This window comes from Phascolarctos cinereus, unplaced genomic scaffold (genome assembly GCF_003287225.1).
Source record: "Phascolarctos cinereus isolate Bilbo 61053 unplaced genomic scaffold, phaCin_HiC Scaffold_7;HRSCAF=346, whole genome shotgun sequence".
Classification (NCBI taxonomy): Eukaryota; Metazoa; Chordata; class Mammalia; order Diprotodontia; family Phascolarctidae; genus Phascolarctos; species Phascolarctos cinereus.
In genome coordinates, this window is record NW_027556180.1 from 153,543,182 (window position 1) to 153,560,435 (window position 17,254).

Here is a 17,254-nt window from a genome sequence, read left to right on the forward strand (position 1 = left end):
AACCCTGTATACTGTGTTAGCCAGGCTTATGCTGTTAGCCACTGGCTGTCCTACTGGTTTCTCTCTCTTCTGATTTCTCTTAATACTCTTTGAGTGGGTCATTGATAAATCTGGTCCTGGGTATATTTACAAACACACACACACAACTAAAAAGAATGATTTTCTGCTTCTTCAAGAATTTACCGCAGTATATATGGGAAGGAACCATAGACTTGCAGTTCCACCTGCTAGCTATATGACTGTGGTCAAGTTACACAATCTGTCAGGGCCTCAATTTTCTCATCTATAAAACAAGGACAATACTACTTGTATTAGTTATATCGATTGTGGAGAAGAAATGTTTTTTGCACTTCCTGGATATCTCTAGCTTTGATGTCTTAAACTGAGTCATCATCTCCACTCCCTCCCTACTGGAAAATTATGCTCCATGCTTAAAATCTCCCTGAACTTTGATAGGTCAGCTTTGGCATTATTTTGTTAGGTCTCTGGCTCCATAGCACTTCTTAGATATCTCCAGCCATGCTATCACATGCATTCTCCCTCTCCTCTAATTTTTCACTATTTTGTCTTTTCCCATTATAATGTAAAAGCTCCTTGAGGGCAGCAACTATCTAGCACCCTTTTATTTGTATTTCCAGTTCTTGGAACATAGTAAGAGCATAATAAGTGCTTACTTGCTTGCTCTCACTAAACTTTACAGCCAATATAAATGTGAGTTATTAACTTGTTCTCATAATTTTCAATGGAGTTCAGATAGAAATGGTCCTGGGACATGTTCTTTTATGTTTAATCTACAAAAGTAAATAAAATAGCTGCTTTTTGTTATTGAATAAAATATTGGGATAATAGCTCATTTTCAGTAGACAACATGTACCTCCACATGTTCCTACATGTTTTTGATTTTTATTTCTTGGTCTCTGTATTTTGAAAGCTTTTCTTCTATCTAGATTGCAGACTATGTGTATCTGGTATGGTGACATCCAAGAAAATATTTATAAATTATTATTATTATTATCATCAAATATTATTTCACAGCCTTTCTCCGTATTTATGGAATGATTAGTTTACAATTGACCTAGGTCAAGGTAGGCATAAAATTTATCAAGTATGATTCACTTGGGCAAAAGCATATACTTTCATTGAGGCAGAAAGCACTGGGATTAAGCTATTAGGAGGCCGGGAACAGCTTTCCACTATGTTAGCTAGGTAAGAGCAGGGTGGGAAACTAGTCAGTTTGACAATAGGAGCCTAGAGAAAGAAATTTTGATGTCCCCATATAAAAGGGAAGGGCAGGTATGGGTTGGGAACCTCGATTGAGGAACTTGGGCAATCATATCCTAAAGGAGCTGGATATCTGTTTGAGGAATAAGGGTACCAACAGGGTGGAAAAAGAGATAAAGGGGAAGCTGCAAACAAGTGCTTTTGATAGACTTTATGTTAAGTTCCTTTGGCTTCCTGTCTTTTTCTTTAATTTTCCTCTTTCTTCTCAAGGTTTGGAATGTGATGGGGCATGGAAGAGAAGCATCCCATTTCTGTTTGGTTTTTTTTTCCCTTTTCTCTTTAACTCAAGCTCTGGTGAGGGTTTTAGATAATATAACAAAGATATTTCACTAGATTTTTTTTATAGGTGAGGTCTCATTTCCTAGGCTATTCTCATACCCATGGGAAAAAAAAAGCAGATCTTGATGAATTCTTGATTTAAAATGTCAGTGATTCCCTACTGAGCCAATCAAGATATTGTGCATTTCAATTACCAACAGTAAGAATAGCAGAATGGTTGAGACGTTACAATAAATGCTTTTGGGGGGTGAAATGTGAAAGAATTTACAGCACAAAATAGCATCATCAAATTTCCTACCTCTCTCTTATCATCTACCATATTCCATATGATTTGAAAGTGGCGGAGATCATTGTAGCTTAAAAGCTGGTCTTCCTCAGTGGAATAAAACAAAGAGAAATTCTCCACAATTATAGCTAAAAGGGAAAAAACCCCTACAATTAAACATTTCACCTAATTTTCCATGACTTTCAGAAAAGTAAAGCACTTTAAACATAATGAATTTTGTCACCAGTAATATAGGCCAAATTTCCAAAGCGGTCTTACTCTGGTCTCCAAGTTGGCATGTCTTCATTTTGAACCAGGCTATTTATGCAAGCTCCTGTCTTTCCAAAACATGAGGGTCACAAGAACAAACATAGATTCTGTGTACACAATTTCCTGCCAACTGGCTTCTTCCCTTACTTGGGGGTGCCAGTATGATTTGAAAAGGCCAAGTTATAGTCTGGGTGGTCTCACAGCTAGGTGACTAAAATTAGTCATCTCAAAGATAAATTGTATTATTTTGGGGATGCCAAGGTAGACCACAAATGTTTGTTTAAGAACATTAACCCAAAGCCCCACAAACTATAATGTTCATCACCCGAGCAACTGTGTTAAAATTAAAGTTTAGACTGAATTGTGCAGCTCTTGAATTTGTAATCAATTTTCATTTACATACCTATGAAATGATTTTTCAGCTTTCAGATTAAGAGTCAACACTTTATAATTAACACTGTGAAATATCCACCCCAAGCAATCCCAGATAATTACTTGGCAATTATGTACAATTATCTTAGTTCCTGGATTTAAAGAGGTAAATGATTTTATATTCAAAGAATATCACTTACCAACAAGCAGATTTAGCATGATGTAGGCAATGATGACATAAAATGAACAGAAATACATAAGTGCTCCAGCATAATTTCCACAGTCTGTTGCCCAGTATTTGAAATCATCTGGTGTACAAAATGGAGGCTGAACCTTTTTTAGGGGAGAGGGAAAATGATTACAAAATCTTTAATTAATTGATTGTATTTAGTAAAAAAAAAAAAAGCTCCTGAACAAACAAGACATAATAAATGTCACAGCCATCTTTAAAGGTGATCACACTCTGGTTGCCTTATCAATTTTACTGATAATAAAAGGAGATTTTTTTTTTATTTATGCCTTTCAAATTGAGAAGTCTCACATGCATTCAATTGGATTAAAAGCTCCTACTGAAGAAATCTGATCCCTATCCCAGTTGATTAGTGGCCATTCATACAAACCCTATGTCAGCAGACAAAGAAGTAGGGATCTTTTGTTTTTCTGACTTAAACAATAGAGCCAATTTTAGAACAGAAAAAAGTATATGTGACAGTTGGCAAATCTAATTTTAAAGGCAAAGATATCAGGACCAATTTTATATATACATATATACAAAGAAAAAATGCTACTGTGAAATACTCAATTGCTGATTGGATCCACACTGATTCAAATTAAAGTAGTGTCTGTGATTAGGTCATATTTACCATACAGTCATGCATAATCTTGTTCCAATCTTCCCCTGTGACTATTCGGAAGAGCACAGTATGGCCTTTCCAGCTGAGGAAAAATTTGCGTGCCTAGTTCATTTTAAAGAGAAACAGAAAAATTTCAGATGTATAATTTGTTATGGAGAAATTCTGGCAGGTTTTAACTGAGCACAGGTTAAACTGTGCTAAAAACTGGAAGGAGCCTCAGAGGTCATCTGTGTCAAAAACCTTCTGCAGATGAAGGAAGTAGGGCCAAGGGAGGTTAAACTGTGACTTGTTCAAGGTCACACAAAAAGTAAAGGTCAAGTTGGGATTTGAACTCAGGTCCTTTTGACTCTAGAGCCAGCACTCTTTTCAGTATACCACACTTGTCTTCATATTTCTCCCTTACCTATAAGGACCAGTTCTACATGTAATATGCCAACATATAACAACACAAATGGACTGAAAATTATATAGGGGTATTTTAACAATCAGTCCATTTCATGGCCATCGTATTTACCACTGTGCTTATAGAAAGGTTGAATTTACAGGCCACCAATTCCTCCCCTCCTAGAGCTGGGATGCTAAGCCTTTCTGTAATGTCCTAACTGGAAGTTCATGCTAACCATCAGCATATCCTCTTATTGTGGAATCCTTTTTGAATTCCCTGTGGAACCTGTTGCAATCCTTTTTGACTCTCCTCAAGATCCCAATCCCACTTCTATGAGATTTCAGGGGGTCTGTGAACTTGAGTGGAAAAAGATTACATCTTCATTTTCACTAACTACTGGTTAAAATTTAGAATTTCTTTCACTTATGATAAAAATAAAAACCAATTACTCTGAGAAAAAGCCTGCAGCCAACACAAAGGAGTCCATGACACAAAAAATATTAAAAAGCCCTGGTCTAGAAGAAGTTCTAGTAAAATCTCCTGTTCTCTTGTATTTCTAGCATCATGGGAGCAATCCAGGGTAAATTTTTGCATGCTGTACCAATGCACCTGAATCCTTTTCCACTTCTGAGTCCCGTGGGTCACCCTATTCTATCTACTATACTTTTGCTTATTAGCAGTCCCCCCACAACTCATCTCTAGCCTTAACATTATTCTTGAGCTCCAGTCTTAGAAACTCAACATGTTCAAACCTGAACTAATCTTCCTTCCCTCCCCAACATTCCTCATCTTGTTAATTCTCTATTTTTGTTACTGTACCATTGTCCTAATTATCTAGATTTGAAATCTTTCATCATTTTTTGACTTTGCCCTCTCTTTCTCTCCCTACCCTCAACAATCCATGTCAAGTCATTATCTTTCTCCTGAGCTCCAGTCTTACTTCAATTATTTGCTAGACGTCCCCTCCTGGATGCCTCTTAAGCACATCAAATTGAACTTGTCCAAAATCAAACTCATTATCTTTCCCTCACCCTTCTTAGCCATGCATGCAAGCCCCTCCAGAATCGAGTACCAGTTTTTCTTTCTAACTCAACTTCACATTACACCACCTCACATACTTTACACTTCTACTAAATTGAAAAACTACATATTCCTCAAACACTCATACATTCTCTCTCTCTCCATCAAAGTATCTACAGGTTAAAGGCTATTACATACATTAGTAATTTTGGGAATAGTTCCAAGTTTTCTTTTTCAAGAATTGTTATACCACTTAGCAGCTTCACTAACAGTGCCTAAGTATGTCTCACAGGCCCTCTATTAATTGATTTTTTGGGTAACTTTGACAATGGTACAGTTAAGAGATAGAATCTGAGTTATTTTATGTGCATATCTCTTACTATTAATTATTTGAAGCAGTTTTTTATGCTGTTGATAGCACATATTCCTTTTTATGGGAACTGTATGTTCACATTCTTTGACCATTTATCTAGTGAGGAATGGCTCTCATTCTCACCTATTTGTCTCTTTCCCTCAAAGCTTTTGGATATCAGACCTCTATCAGAGAAATTTGCTGCCAAGATTTTTTCCTAGTTAACTATTAGTCTAATTGCATTGATTGTGTTTATATAAAAACTTTAAAATTTTATGTGATCCAAATTGTTCATTTTATCATTTGTGACTTTCATTCTATCCATAGCTGTGAAAGGCATCTCTTCTTAATGACATGACCTTTTATAGTTGGGCCATGTATTGGTTTTGAATTTATTGTGGCATATGGTGAGAAATGATGGTGTAAACTTAAGCCAAACTGTTTTTGAATTTTTCCAGTGAATTTTCTCAAATAGTAATTGGTGTCCTTGGACTTACTGAACCCTGTGCTCCCCTGATTCATCTTCTTAAACTACAGGTTGTGGTTCTCACCTACTCAAAAAACTGCAATGGTTCCATGTAGGAAAAAAGTCCAGATTCCTTATCCTGGTATTCATGACTCCTTAAAATATGGCCTTAGGGCAGCTAGGTGGAACAATAGGTAGAGTGCTCAGCATAAAGCCAGGAAGACTCATCTTCCTGAATTCAAATCTGGCCTGAGACACTTACTAGCTGTGTGACTCTGGGTAAGTCACTTAACCCTTTTTTACTTCAGTTTCCTCATCTGTAAAATGATCTGGAAAAGGAAATGGCAAACTACTCCAGTATCTTTGCCAAGAAAACCCCAAATGGGGTCATGAAGAGTCAGATACAACTGAAATGACTGGACAACAACAACAAAATATGGTTTTAACATATCTTTCCAGGCTTTTCTCCAGTATTGCTTGTGGTATGTTATGTGTTCCAGATGAACTAAATTATAGGATAATAGATTTATATTTGGAAGGTACCTCAAAGCTCATCTCTCACATTATTAAAAATGATGACACTCAAGATCGGAGAACTTAAATGACTTGTCCAAGGTCATCTAAAAGTCTTACCATATACCCTGCTTCCTTTGTACTACTCATTTCCCCATAGATATGCTCTGTTGTTTCTCATCTTTTCACATTGTCCCAAAATAATCTGTCCCTTAGCATCTCTGCTTGATGAAATCCTAATCTTTCTTTAATGTCTATCTTGAAATTGCTAGATCCTCCATTAAACTTTTCCTAGCTCTGCATCCCTGTCATGGTACCCACCACATTCTGCACATGGTGAGAATTAATAGCCTTTAGACTATTCCAATAATGATCTGCATAATAAGCATGCAAAAGATGTTGTTATTATTCAGTTGTATCCAACTCTTCATGACCTCATTTGGGGTTTTCTTGGCAAAGATACTGGAGTGGTTTGCCATTTCTTTTTCCAGCTCATTTTACAGATGAGGAAACTGAGACAAATAGGGTGAAGTGACTTGCCTAGGGTCCCACAGCTAATGTGTGAGGCTAGGAAGATGAGTCTTCCTGACTTCAAGTCTGGCACTCTATCTACTGTGCCACCTACCTGCCCTGGGCAAAACATATAATCTAGGAACACATTGCAAAATAAGGTAGTCTGGCCATGTAGTAAGAGCAAAAGATGACAGAAGGAAAGATTGCTATAGTATGGAGATTTGGAAGGCTTCCATCAAGTTGTAGAATGTCCCCATGGAGAATCACTGGAAAGATATAGGCAAGAATTTCACAGGATAAGGAGGCATGAATAGGTTAGACACTATACCAGGGGAGGAAATATCCATATCAGTGGATGTGGTGATGTACTCTATTTTTTCTTATCTCCCCTAATAAACTGTAAGCTTCTTGATAGCATCTTGATAGTGTCTTTTGCAGCATCTATGCATCACTTTTAAGCATTTAGCATAACAATAATTACTAAAAACATTTATATAATGCTTATTCTGTGCCTGGCACTATGCTAAGTGCTTTACAAACATTAACTCATTTGATTCTCACAATAACCCTAGGAGGAAGATATTATTATCTCCATTTTACGGATGAGGAAACTGAGGCGAACAGGTTTGTAAGAGGTAAATGTCTCATGTCATATTTAAACTCACATCTGACACTTTATGGTGCTTCGCATGTAGCAAGGGCTGAATATACAACATTTGAGTCAAATTGAAAAATATAATGCCATAATAAATATTTTCAAGTGCCTACTATGTCCTAAGTTCTAGGTAGAAAAAGAAGAAAAATAATACAAGATATTTCATGAGTAATCATGACATAGAGTGGGGAACAGTGGGAGCAAAAGAAAGTCTTAGCTAAAGATCTCTAAGAAACCTCAGGAGATAGATATCATTTGCAGCTGGAAGTAGGAGGAAGGGAGAACAAGGAAGGCTTCATGGCAGAGATAGCAGTGTAATTTGCTCTTAAAGGAAGGTTAGGATTTTGAATGGGGGTGATAAGAAGGTAATGCATTTCCAGTCTGAAGAACAGATTACCCAAATGTAGAGTTTCCAGTGATTATATGTTGAGTTTGGGGAACACGTAGTTCAGCTTGGTGGGATCGTAAAGGGGCACTGGAGCTAGAATCTGTAAAAGCTTAGATGCATGGCTAAGAAGATTTTTTTTTTCATTTATTCTGGAGATAATAGGGAGTTACTGAAAGGTCCTCAGCAATGCAGTGCCATAGGTAGTCTTGTGGTTTAGAAAAATTGCCCCATTGGTTGTTTGAATGATAGATTGGAGAGAAGAAGGATTTTAGTCAAAGAGACCAATTTGGAGTCTATTACAGTAATCTAAATGAGAGATAATGAGGGCCTACACCATTATGAGTGGGAAAAAGGGAACAGATGCAAGAAAATCTGTGAAGGCAGGCTCAGTGTAGCAAAACACAATCACTTATATTGAACTTAATTTCCCGATCAAGATGCAAGTTGATGAAACAAAAACAATAACCACATCTCTCTTGTTTCTATAAACTTAGTGATTATTGTCTAGACAAAATTCAAAATTATGTCTAAAGTTTTATTTTCTTGCACTGAAATACAGACTCAATGCAGTGCATACTCAAGGATGGGGCTTTTATGTGCTAAGTTTTCAATGGAAAAAAAAAGCCATAAGGTTTTTATGTAATATGATTATGCCTAATTCTGGCAGCTTTACTCTCTTTTGATTTCTAATTTATTATCTTTGTCCTTCTTAGTCTCTGTCCGATAAAAACCCAAACAAACAGCCGACCAACCACAGATTTTTATAGTACTGGTCACATGCTTATGTATATAAAAATGGGGATGGTTTCTCTAATTCATTAAAAAAGGAAATAGATCCTGGACATGCCAACCTGTTAATGTTCTCTCCATATTTCACTGTTCCAAACAAAACAACTCCAGCAAAAGCATAACACAGTAGCAATAAAAACATCCCCACGATGATAAAGAAGCTTTTGTACATGCTGACAACCACTGTCAAAAGGAGCATCTTCAGTGTTACCTGCAAACAGGGAAGAAGACCATAACTCAATCCTGTAGAAGAGCTGGGGAAGGAAGGGCATTTTATTTAAGCAGACTGGCACAAAACAGATTCTCAAGGTTTCTATATGTGAATAGCAACCAAAGCATGCTTTGCTTGAATCAGTGCCAGCTTCAAAAAGGAATGATAAGATGGCGTGCATTTAGGGTGAGTATTAAATGATAATCGATAAATATTTATTAAGCACCTACTATGTGCCAGGCACTGAGCTATGTGTTTGGATACAAATACAAAAATAAAATAATATCTGTTCTCAAAGAACATCATGATGGCATTATCTGTGCAGTCCTGACAGTGACAAGATGACATTAAGGTATCAGAGATCCCAATCCCTTAGATGACTCATATGTAGTTTGTATTTATATTTCCCACCAGATCTATTTCAAAACCTTCCTATTAGTGGAGACCAAGTACCATCAGTAGGCAATTTGACTTCTCCATTATTTCTAGCCTTTTATTTCACATGACTGGCTAGCACCTTTTTTTTTTTCTGGCTGCTAGCTCTTCAAACAATTTTTGGTCCCTTTAACTTGGCCAAACCAATACATGAAAAAAGTACTGTCCAAACTTTCTCTTAAAGGAGCCATTTTGACTCTTTTCAGTAGCAATAAATATTAATCATGTTTTTTTTAATAGCACTAGAACCATTACAGAATAGCTTTAAAACATGAAAGTTTGCTTATTTTATAACTTATGCTATGCTTTGGGGGTCACACACATTATTCTGCATTAGACTGTCCCTTCTAGGAAAAAACCTAACAACATAGCAATGGAAAAGAAAACAAACACACATGTGCCTTTCATTTTATATCCTACAAGATATTCTAGAGTAATTTTTCATAAGACTAAAGGTTTAGACCTGATACGGATCTTAGAGATCATCCGTTCCAATATATTTATTTTATAGGTGAAGAACCTAGGTAAAGTGACTTTCTTAAGGGTGGGGTGGGAGCCATACTTGAACCCATTCTTTCACTGTACTATGCTGTTTCTCAGCTGCAAGAAATTCTTATTGGTCTCCGAAATAATCAGTGTTTACCTAAGTAACTTTGAGTTTTGGTTATTTCACTGCCTTTATTATTCCCAGTATCATTAGGCTAAGATGACATGGTTTTGGCCAATAATAAACATACTCAGATTTTTTTTCCCACAAATGAAGATTCCCATGAAAAACAAAGTTTATAACAGAAATGAAAATGAGCAATATTTTATGGATGATACGCCTTTTTAATTGATGATTTATTTGATTTGCTGAATTAAAAAAAGAGTATACCATTGGAACCTATGATCCTATCTGAGCACAAGTGGCTGATTAGGCTAAGATAGCTAGTGGTATTGATGAGTTCTTAGGCTTATGATTTTGAATAACTTCTTGTTAATAACTCTGAAAAATATCTAAATATGAAGCTTTCCTTAGGAAGCTAATTTCAATTTATCATTGTATTCTGTCTTTACAATACAATTAACTTCCAGAAACACCATCTATAAGATACTTACATGTTTTCCACAAATGGAGAAAAACCTGAAGACAATCACACAAGCCCCCATCATATATGTATATGCATTCTGAAATTTAAATAGAAGAGAGACTTTCATAATTTGCACAAGAAATTTTGTTCCAGTTCCAGTTCCATTTCTCATTTGAAGCCGTCTGAGAAGTCTACTGAAAAACTGCTTTAATAAAAAGTGGAAATTCATATAGGAAATTTGTCTAAGAAGGTTCTGAAAAGGTCACTGTCACATCTCATGAATAAATATTATACATAAAATGAAAATAATAAATGAGACTTGGGGCTCTGTTTTGCTTAGGTGGCTTTTATATTGAAGGGTTATTATATAAAATAAGCATTTAACAATCATTTAATTAAGTGCTGCCTGTGTGCAAAGCACTATGCTAGGCACTAGGGAGAGATTCAAAGTTGTGATAGGGTGCAGCCCCTGCCTTCATGGAATTTACAGATGAATAGAGGAGATGGTAAAGACATGGTTTTTCTTTCTATTGACCCTAACGGTAGAGGATCTTGTGATGAAATACAAGGGATCATGGGATTTAGAGCTGAGAGAGACTTTAGAAATCATTTAGTTCCAACATTTCATTTTACAGATTAGAAAACTGAAGCCTAGAAAGGTTACATGATTTGTTCAAGGTCACACAAGAAGAATATCAAAGAGATGGGATTTGAACTTGGGTCTGCTGACCCCAAATCCAGTAAAAACCACATTCCTGACAAGGAGGGTAGTTCAACATTAGAATGGATTACCCAAGAAGATCAGGGCCTCTCCTTCTCTGCGAATCTTTAAAGACAAGACAGATGCTCATTAATCTAGGGTGATTTGGGACATGCCCTTTCAGTAATGGTGACTAGGTGACCCTTTAAGGACACAACCAATCCAATGAATCATTATTTGTTGACCAAAAGTGACCTCACTAACTTTACAATGAATTAAATAATTGTCTTATTAGAAGGGGAATAATCCATTAGATAGAGTTCTGATAACCATTCTCATAAAAAAAAAAGCTGTAAAAGCATGTTTGTGCTTTATTGAGTCAGGCCTAACCAAATATCAGAGATAAACTTAAGAAGTATCCTATTTATCATGAGATCACAGACCCAGAAAACTATATGATTTCAGGATCATTAACTTAGAACTAGAAGCTACCTCAGAGACATTGTAGCCCACCCCCTTTATTTTACCAGTGAGGAAATTGAGACTCACAGAAGTAAAGTGAATGGTCCAAAGTCACACAGGGATGGCTAAAATGGACAGATCTGGGATGTGAACCCTGGCTCTCAGAATCCAAATCCAGTATGCCTTCTACCATATCATACTACCTTTCCTACTTGGTAAAGTCCTCAAGCAGAAACATATCTGTGTCTACGAATATATTTTATGTGTGTATGTTTGCAGGCTAGAAGGGGTTCAGTACCTCTTTTTAAATAATCATTTCTAAGATGTATGTTGATAAATGAGTATAGTTTCTGAATGAAGAACACAAGAAAACGATCACAGGAGAGTGAGTTTATCAGGTTTAAGAATTCCTATGTACAGTCTTCTATGTGCAGGGGGCTGTCAGCTAGTGCTTATTACGTACCCACTATGTGCTAGGCAAGTGTGCTGCCTTTGGTCAGACCTTGAGTGAGAGAAATCACTTTTCTCTAGGGCATACATTGGAAGGAAAAAAGACAGATTGCTCTTCCTCATCCATTGAAGTATTAAGCAAATTGCTGGGATCCTTCACCCTCTGTTTGCCAACAACAATGAGAATTGGGTTCAGAGGAAAGCTGCTGGTGCCTAGGGGCTGTGACAGCTCATCCTGGGAGAGCTCTACTTCTGTAGGAAGGCAGCATGATACATGTCATCAAGAGCATTTTCTTAAAAGAGTCAGTTCCTGCTTGCAGATGTATGGGTTCTTTATGTCACAGACTATCCATGGCATGCCATGCCAGTGGGGCTGAGGGGGTGTGTGTATACACACACAAAGGAAGCAGCTTCTGAATTATCAGTGTTTTCCCTCTTCCATTCCTTTGTTTTTCTCCATTTGTAAGTCTAATCTGGGATTGGCTTTAATTATAATAAGCAACACAGTATTATTGCAAGTGGGGATCTTACAAGAAGAGCAAAGTGAAGTATCACCCAAATGACACCAAGAGAAGTCACCAAGAGGTCATATCGATTCCTTCGGCTCTGCCAGAAGCCAGCAGGTGACATGGCGATAATCTTCATCGTAACCTGGTAAACAATGAAGACAGGTGATGTGATCGCTTTTTTTTTAGCAAAATTCTAATTTACCAAGCACAAGTAGAGTCTGCTACTAAATGGAAATAAAAATAAATATTTTTAGGAAATTAAAAAAAGCAACCTGAAAGTCTGTGTAAATTAAAGGAAGTATTTCTCACTAGACATGAGTCACTTTCTGCAAAATAAGAGCTCAGTAGAAATTGAATGAGCTATAAATTACATTAATGGCAAGAGTCATTCCTCCACACTCTGTCTTTTTCTCTCCAGTAATTTAGACAGCAGCATATTTTGCCTCCTCAAGTAAAGCACCCATAGGGATAGGAAACATCAGCCACCATACATTTATGAAATATAAATTCCAGGGTCTTAAAAATATGAATTGAATAGTGATCGTGCAATCAACATGTATTTTAAGGTAATCTTGGCTCTGTCAAGAGCAAACCCATGAGTCAGCTCTCCTTGCTGTATTTTGAATACCCTAAATCACTGATTATGCAGCTAGCTCTAAATACTTGAGCTGACATCACTAATACTGCCACGACTCAGGCACAGCAGTCCACAGTGGTGTCTCGGCAGTTGGAAAAGGAAAAGGAAAAGAGAGCATTCATTATATGAATGGAGGCCACCATTTTTAAAAAGGAGATGTTCTAAGGATGTGTTTTTAAAAACAGTTCTCTTAAAATAATGAAATTAAATCTTCCATTTTCATTTAAAGCTTCCATCTTCAAATGATGAAACGAGGGGAGGTGGTGTGGTACAGGGGAAAGAGAGCTGGATTTGGAATCAGAGAATCTGGGTTCAAATCCTAGCTCTGCCACTTGGGGAAATCACTGAGGTCCTTGTCTAAGAGGCTCAGCTGCTTCTTCTGTAAAAATGAGGGGGGTTTGATGACATGCCCCTTACAGTGCTAACATTCTGATTCCATAATCTATACCCTATGAAAGTGAATAACAGGGAGTGAGCAGAAAGCACTTGGAGAGTCTTAAGCCCTTTACCATACCTCCAGGACAAAAATGAAGGTGAACACAACGGACATTGTTGCCAAAGGAACAGTCACTGGGTCTGCAACATCCCACTGAAATAGGAAAAGAAACAACATGTAGCCATGTGATTTCCTAAAGGTGGTTTTTCTCCTTCCTATTAGGTGAAGCTTTTTTTGTTTTTAATATGGCAAAGCTTATGTTTAGACAAGAATGGCAGCTTGCTATATTCTCAGCTAGATGGATGAATGAAAAAATAATTTGCAAATGCATAGTGTGAAGCAAATATATATATATATGTATGTATATAAACCCCAACAAACGTACCTTGACTGACAGCAGCACAGATTGAGCCAGGACCAGCACAGCAATAGTCCTCTTAAAAAAGGGATGCTGGGTAATGTCATACATTTTAGCTCTAAAACCATCATTATCTGCAAAAGAAGGATTTTTGCAAGGGCATTTTAGTCCTGGGTCACATTTGCTTTCTTGTTTTTCATTTTCTATAATGATCATCTCAAGACACATTCAACATTTTTTTTCCTGCTACAGTTTTAATCTAACTTTGAATATTTAAAAACAACAACTGCATGAAGCCTTTAATACTGAGAGGACAGACACATTTCTGTCAGGTTAATATATTTCACTCACATTATTAAAAGGCAAGCACAAATACATTTTATTTAAAAATTCATTTTTTTCATTAAGCCTTATCCTAAAAGCACTGAAGCACAACCTTTGGGCGGCTAGTTTTAATAGTCTTATGCAGAGATCTATGGTTAGATGGCTGTTTCTACATTAACTTATGCACAACCTCCTAGTGGCCTCACGATTATTATTTTAATTTAAATCTTAGACTCCTGGGGAATCATGAACACTAGTGCCCAACATGAATGAAATCAGAGCATCTTTGATACCCGGGCGAGGTGGGAGATGAAGAGGTTGTGCTATCTTCAGTCTGCTTTTCAGATCTTCCCATCTTCTCTGATCTACAGTCAGCAACGCCGTTCCCTTAATAAACAAAGGAAAGCATAGAAAGCCTTTTGTCATCTAAACCCAGAACATTCTAAATGTGGTCATCATAAGACAAAAAAAACCCCACCAAACCCCCTCCCCACAAAAAACAACACAGTGCTGCTTTTTGGAGATTAAAAGACAGCACTTCTTCCCACACAGGGGCACTTGGGTAAACAGGGTCAGAGTTTCTCTCCCTCACCTCGAAGGTAGTCCCAAAGTCGACACTTTGGCTTGAAGACCCTACTCAGTGAGCAGACTGATTGTTCTGTGTAGACCTAGGGTAGCCAGCTGTGGAAAACATTAGTTTTATATTTGATTTTTTTTACTTGCTCTAATCAAACAAAGGGAGGGAATACTTGTTTAAACAGCAGCTAATTTTTATTTAGCTTCATTGCAGAAGGCATTGCAGCAAAATAATGACTTGGTATTAGTACTTTAGCTTGTCAAAGTATTTTTCTGTCCCTCCTATCTTCCCATTGTCCTGAAAATGTGCAGTCTTATAAGCTGTAAGGAAGAGACATCAGGGTACGAGACAAAGGATTGTTGAGAAGGGAACTGGTGCACTGAATTCTGCCAATCTTCTAATAAGCAGCAGAATGATTATATAGCAAATTCTTTTATTAGAAAAGTGTCACATTTAGTGCAATCAGATTGCAGGTGGTTGAGACAAAACAAAGTAAACCCACCCAAAATATTTCAAGGATTCAGAAAAACAAAGTTTTCCCTGTAACTCCAGTTCATTTAATGAAAGGCACAGATATACAAGGATAGAAAGACTTGAGGAGTGATTACTCATTCATTCACTCAGGAAACTCTGAGCTCCTTTTGTGTCCTAGATACTGTGAGATATATGAAAAGGAGAAATATTTGGTCTCTGCCATTCAGTCACGTAGAATATAGTGACTAAATTCTGGAAAAACTACTAATTGGTTGTAATTTCTTACCTGGAAATATTTATAAGCTATCAGATATTTCCATGCCACCATATATTCCTTTTCCTCCCCACCTTATTTCACTCCCTCCCTTCTTTTTTTATAATTAATTTATTTTTAGTTTTCAATATTCACTTCCGTAAGATTTTGAGTTTTAAATTTTCTCTCCCTCCCACTTATTTTCTCCACCCAAGACAGTGTACAATCTGATATAGGCTCTACATATACATTTGTGTTAAGCACATTTCCCATTAATTATGATGTAAAGAACAATGGGAGGAACCATGAGAATGAAACAACCCTTTTTTTCTCTACTTTTTTTGCTGCTTTGAGTGTGCAGACCCACCTGGGTTCAAATTCTACCTTCCTCTGACACTTATTGGTTAGATAACTCTGATTAATTAACATAATAAAATTAACAATAGTTAATTAACATCACTGAGACTCAGTTTCCTCACCTATAAAATAAGGATGATAATACTTATACTAACTACCTCACTTGGTTGCTGTGAAGATCAAATAAGATAATAAGTAAAAAGTGCTTGGCAAATGTTAAATCACCAATAAAGCAAGAGTATTTAAATTGGGGTTCACAGATTCACAAGGGGTCCATGAACTCAGATGGTAAAAAAAACCCAACAAAAATACATCTTGATTTTCACTAAAAATGAACTGAATTTAGCATTTCCTTAAATTATTTAAATCCATTATTTGGAGGGGTTCATAGGCTTCCCCTGACTGCAAGGAGTCCATGACACAAAAAAACAAGTTTAAGAATTCCACCTACATAGGGATAAGAACTAGATCTATGCTTTCATTAGCATAGGAAACTCTCCCTATCAATGCAAGTTGACACCTTCTTAGCAAATTCTGGTCTTGCCCAGGGTAATATAGCCAATAAGTATCACAGGTGGTATCTGAACCTTGGTCTTAATGGCTATAAGGCTAGCTCTCTATCCAGTACACCATGCTACCTTTCCTAAATGAGCACATAAATGTCAGTTGTAACTATTGTTATTATTATTATTCTCTTCTTCCTCTCAGGCAATGTGTAAATATGCTTTCTCAGCAGAAGAGAACAGTACTCATCAAGACTTAAAGCTGCTGGACCATTCCAGATTCACCACCACCATGCACCAAAAGCAAACAGAGCTGGGCTGTGGAAAGAAATCCTACAAGTGGCTTGCAACCCCGGGCGAGGGCGCTAGGGTTGGAGTCAGGAGACGAGTTGGAATCCTGACTCTGCCACTGATTAGTTATGTGGCATTGGGCAAGTAACCCTATCTCTCCGAGCCTCAACTTCCTCATCTTTAAAGTGAGAAGGTTGGATGAGATCACAGGACCCTTGCTTTGGAGCCATAAGGAAAATTGGGTCTATTCTTTCTCTTATTTTCTCTTTTCATTTGAGGAACCTGAGGCCCAAGAAAGCTAAATGCCTTTAAAAACGCCTGCCTAATGGAATAATTTAAACATATGATTTCAAATATTCTATAATCATGTCAGCACTTTAAAAAAAAGAGATTGGGCACTCAGTGATGTGAAGACGAGTATACAGACTCTATCTCCTGACCGCACATTTTCACTGGCTATCCCCTATGCCTGGAATTCTCTTGCTCATTTCTGCCTCTTGGTAACCCTGGCTTCCTTTGAGTCTCAGCTAAAATCTAACCTTGTGCAAGAGGCTTGTCCTTATCCCCCATAATGGTAGTACAGTTATTCCTTTCACATCACATCTTTCCCCATTGTGGTTTCGATATATCATGGGTTGGTGTGAGAAATGGGAATTTTTTGAGAGTTCTGTGGATGCCACAGATGATACACAGAGCCTATGACAAAATACTTAACACAAATTTTACAACAAGGTACTATAAACACCCCATAAAAGAAAAAGAAAAAAATTCAGACTTCTCTGGCATGAAGGGAGGGCCAAAA

General features: G+C 37.0%; 1 protein-coding gene across 1 annotated transcript in view; it reads right to left on the reverse strand.

Moving 5' to 3' along the window:
* NALCN (sodium leak channel, non-selective) overlaps nucleotides 1–17,254 on the reverse strand; it is a 516,511-nt gene that overhangs the window by 12,664 nt on the left and 486,593 nt on the right. The window contains 10 exon segments of the mRNA XM_020964043.2: nucleotides 1,859–1,974; nucleotides 2,668–2,800; nucleotides 3,331–3,392; nucleotides 3,395–3,423; nucleotides 8,465–8,613; nucleotides 10,150–10,218; nucleotides 12,265–12,384; nucleotides 13,394–13,468; nucleotides 13,701–13,807; nucleotides 14,291–14,384. Of these exon segments, the coding sequence (XP_020819702.1) occupies nucleotides 1,859–1,974; nucleotides 2,668–2,800; nucleotides 3,331–3,392; nucleotides 3,395–3,423; nucleotides 8,465–8,613; nucleotides 10,150–10,218; nucleotides 12,265–12,384; nucleotides 13,394–13,468; nucleotides 13,701–13,807; nucleotides 14,291–14,384 (954 nt within the window).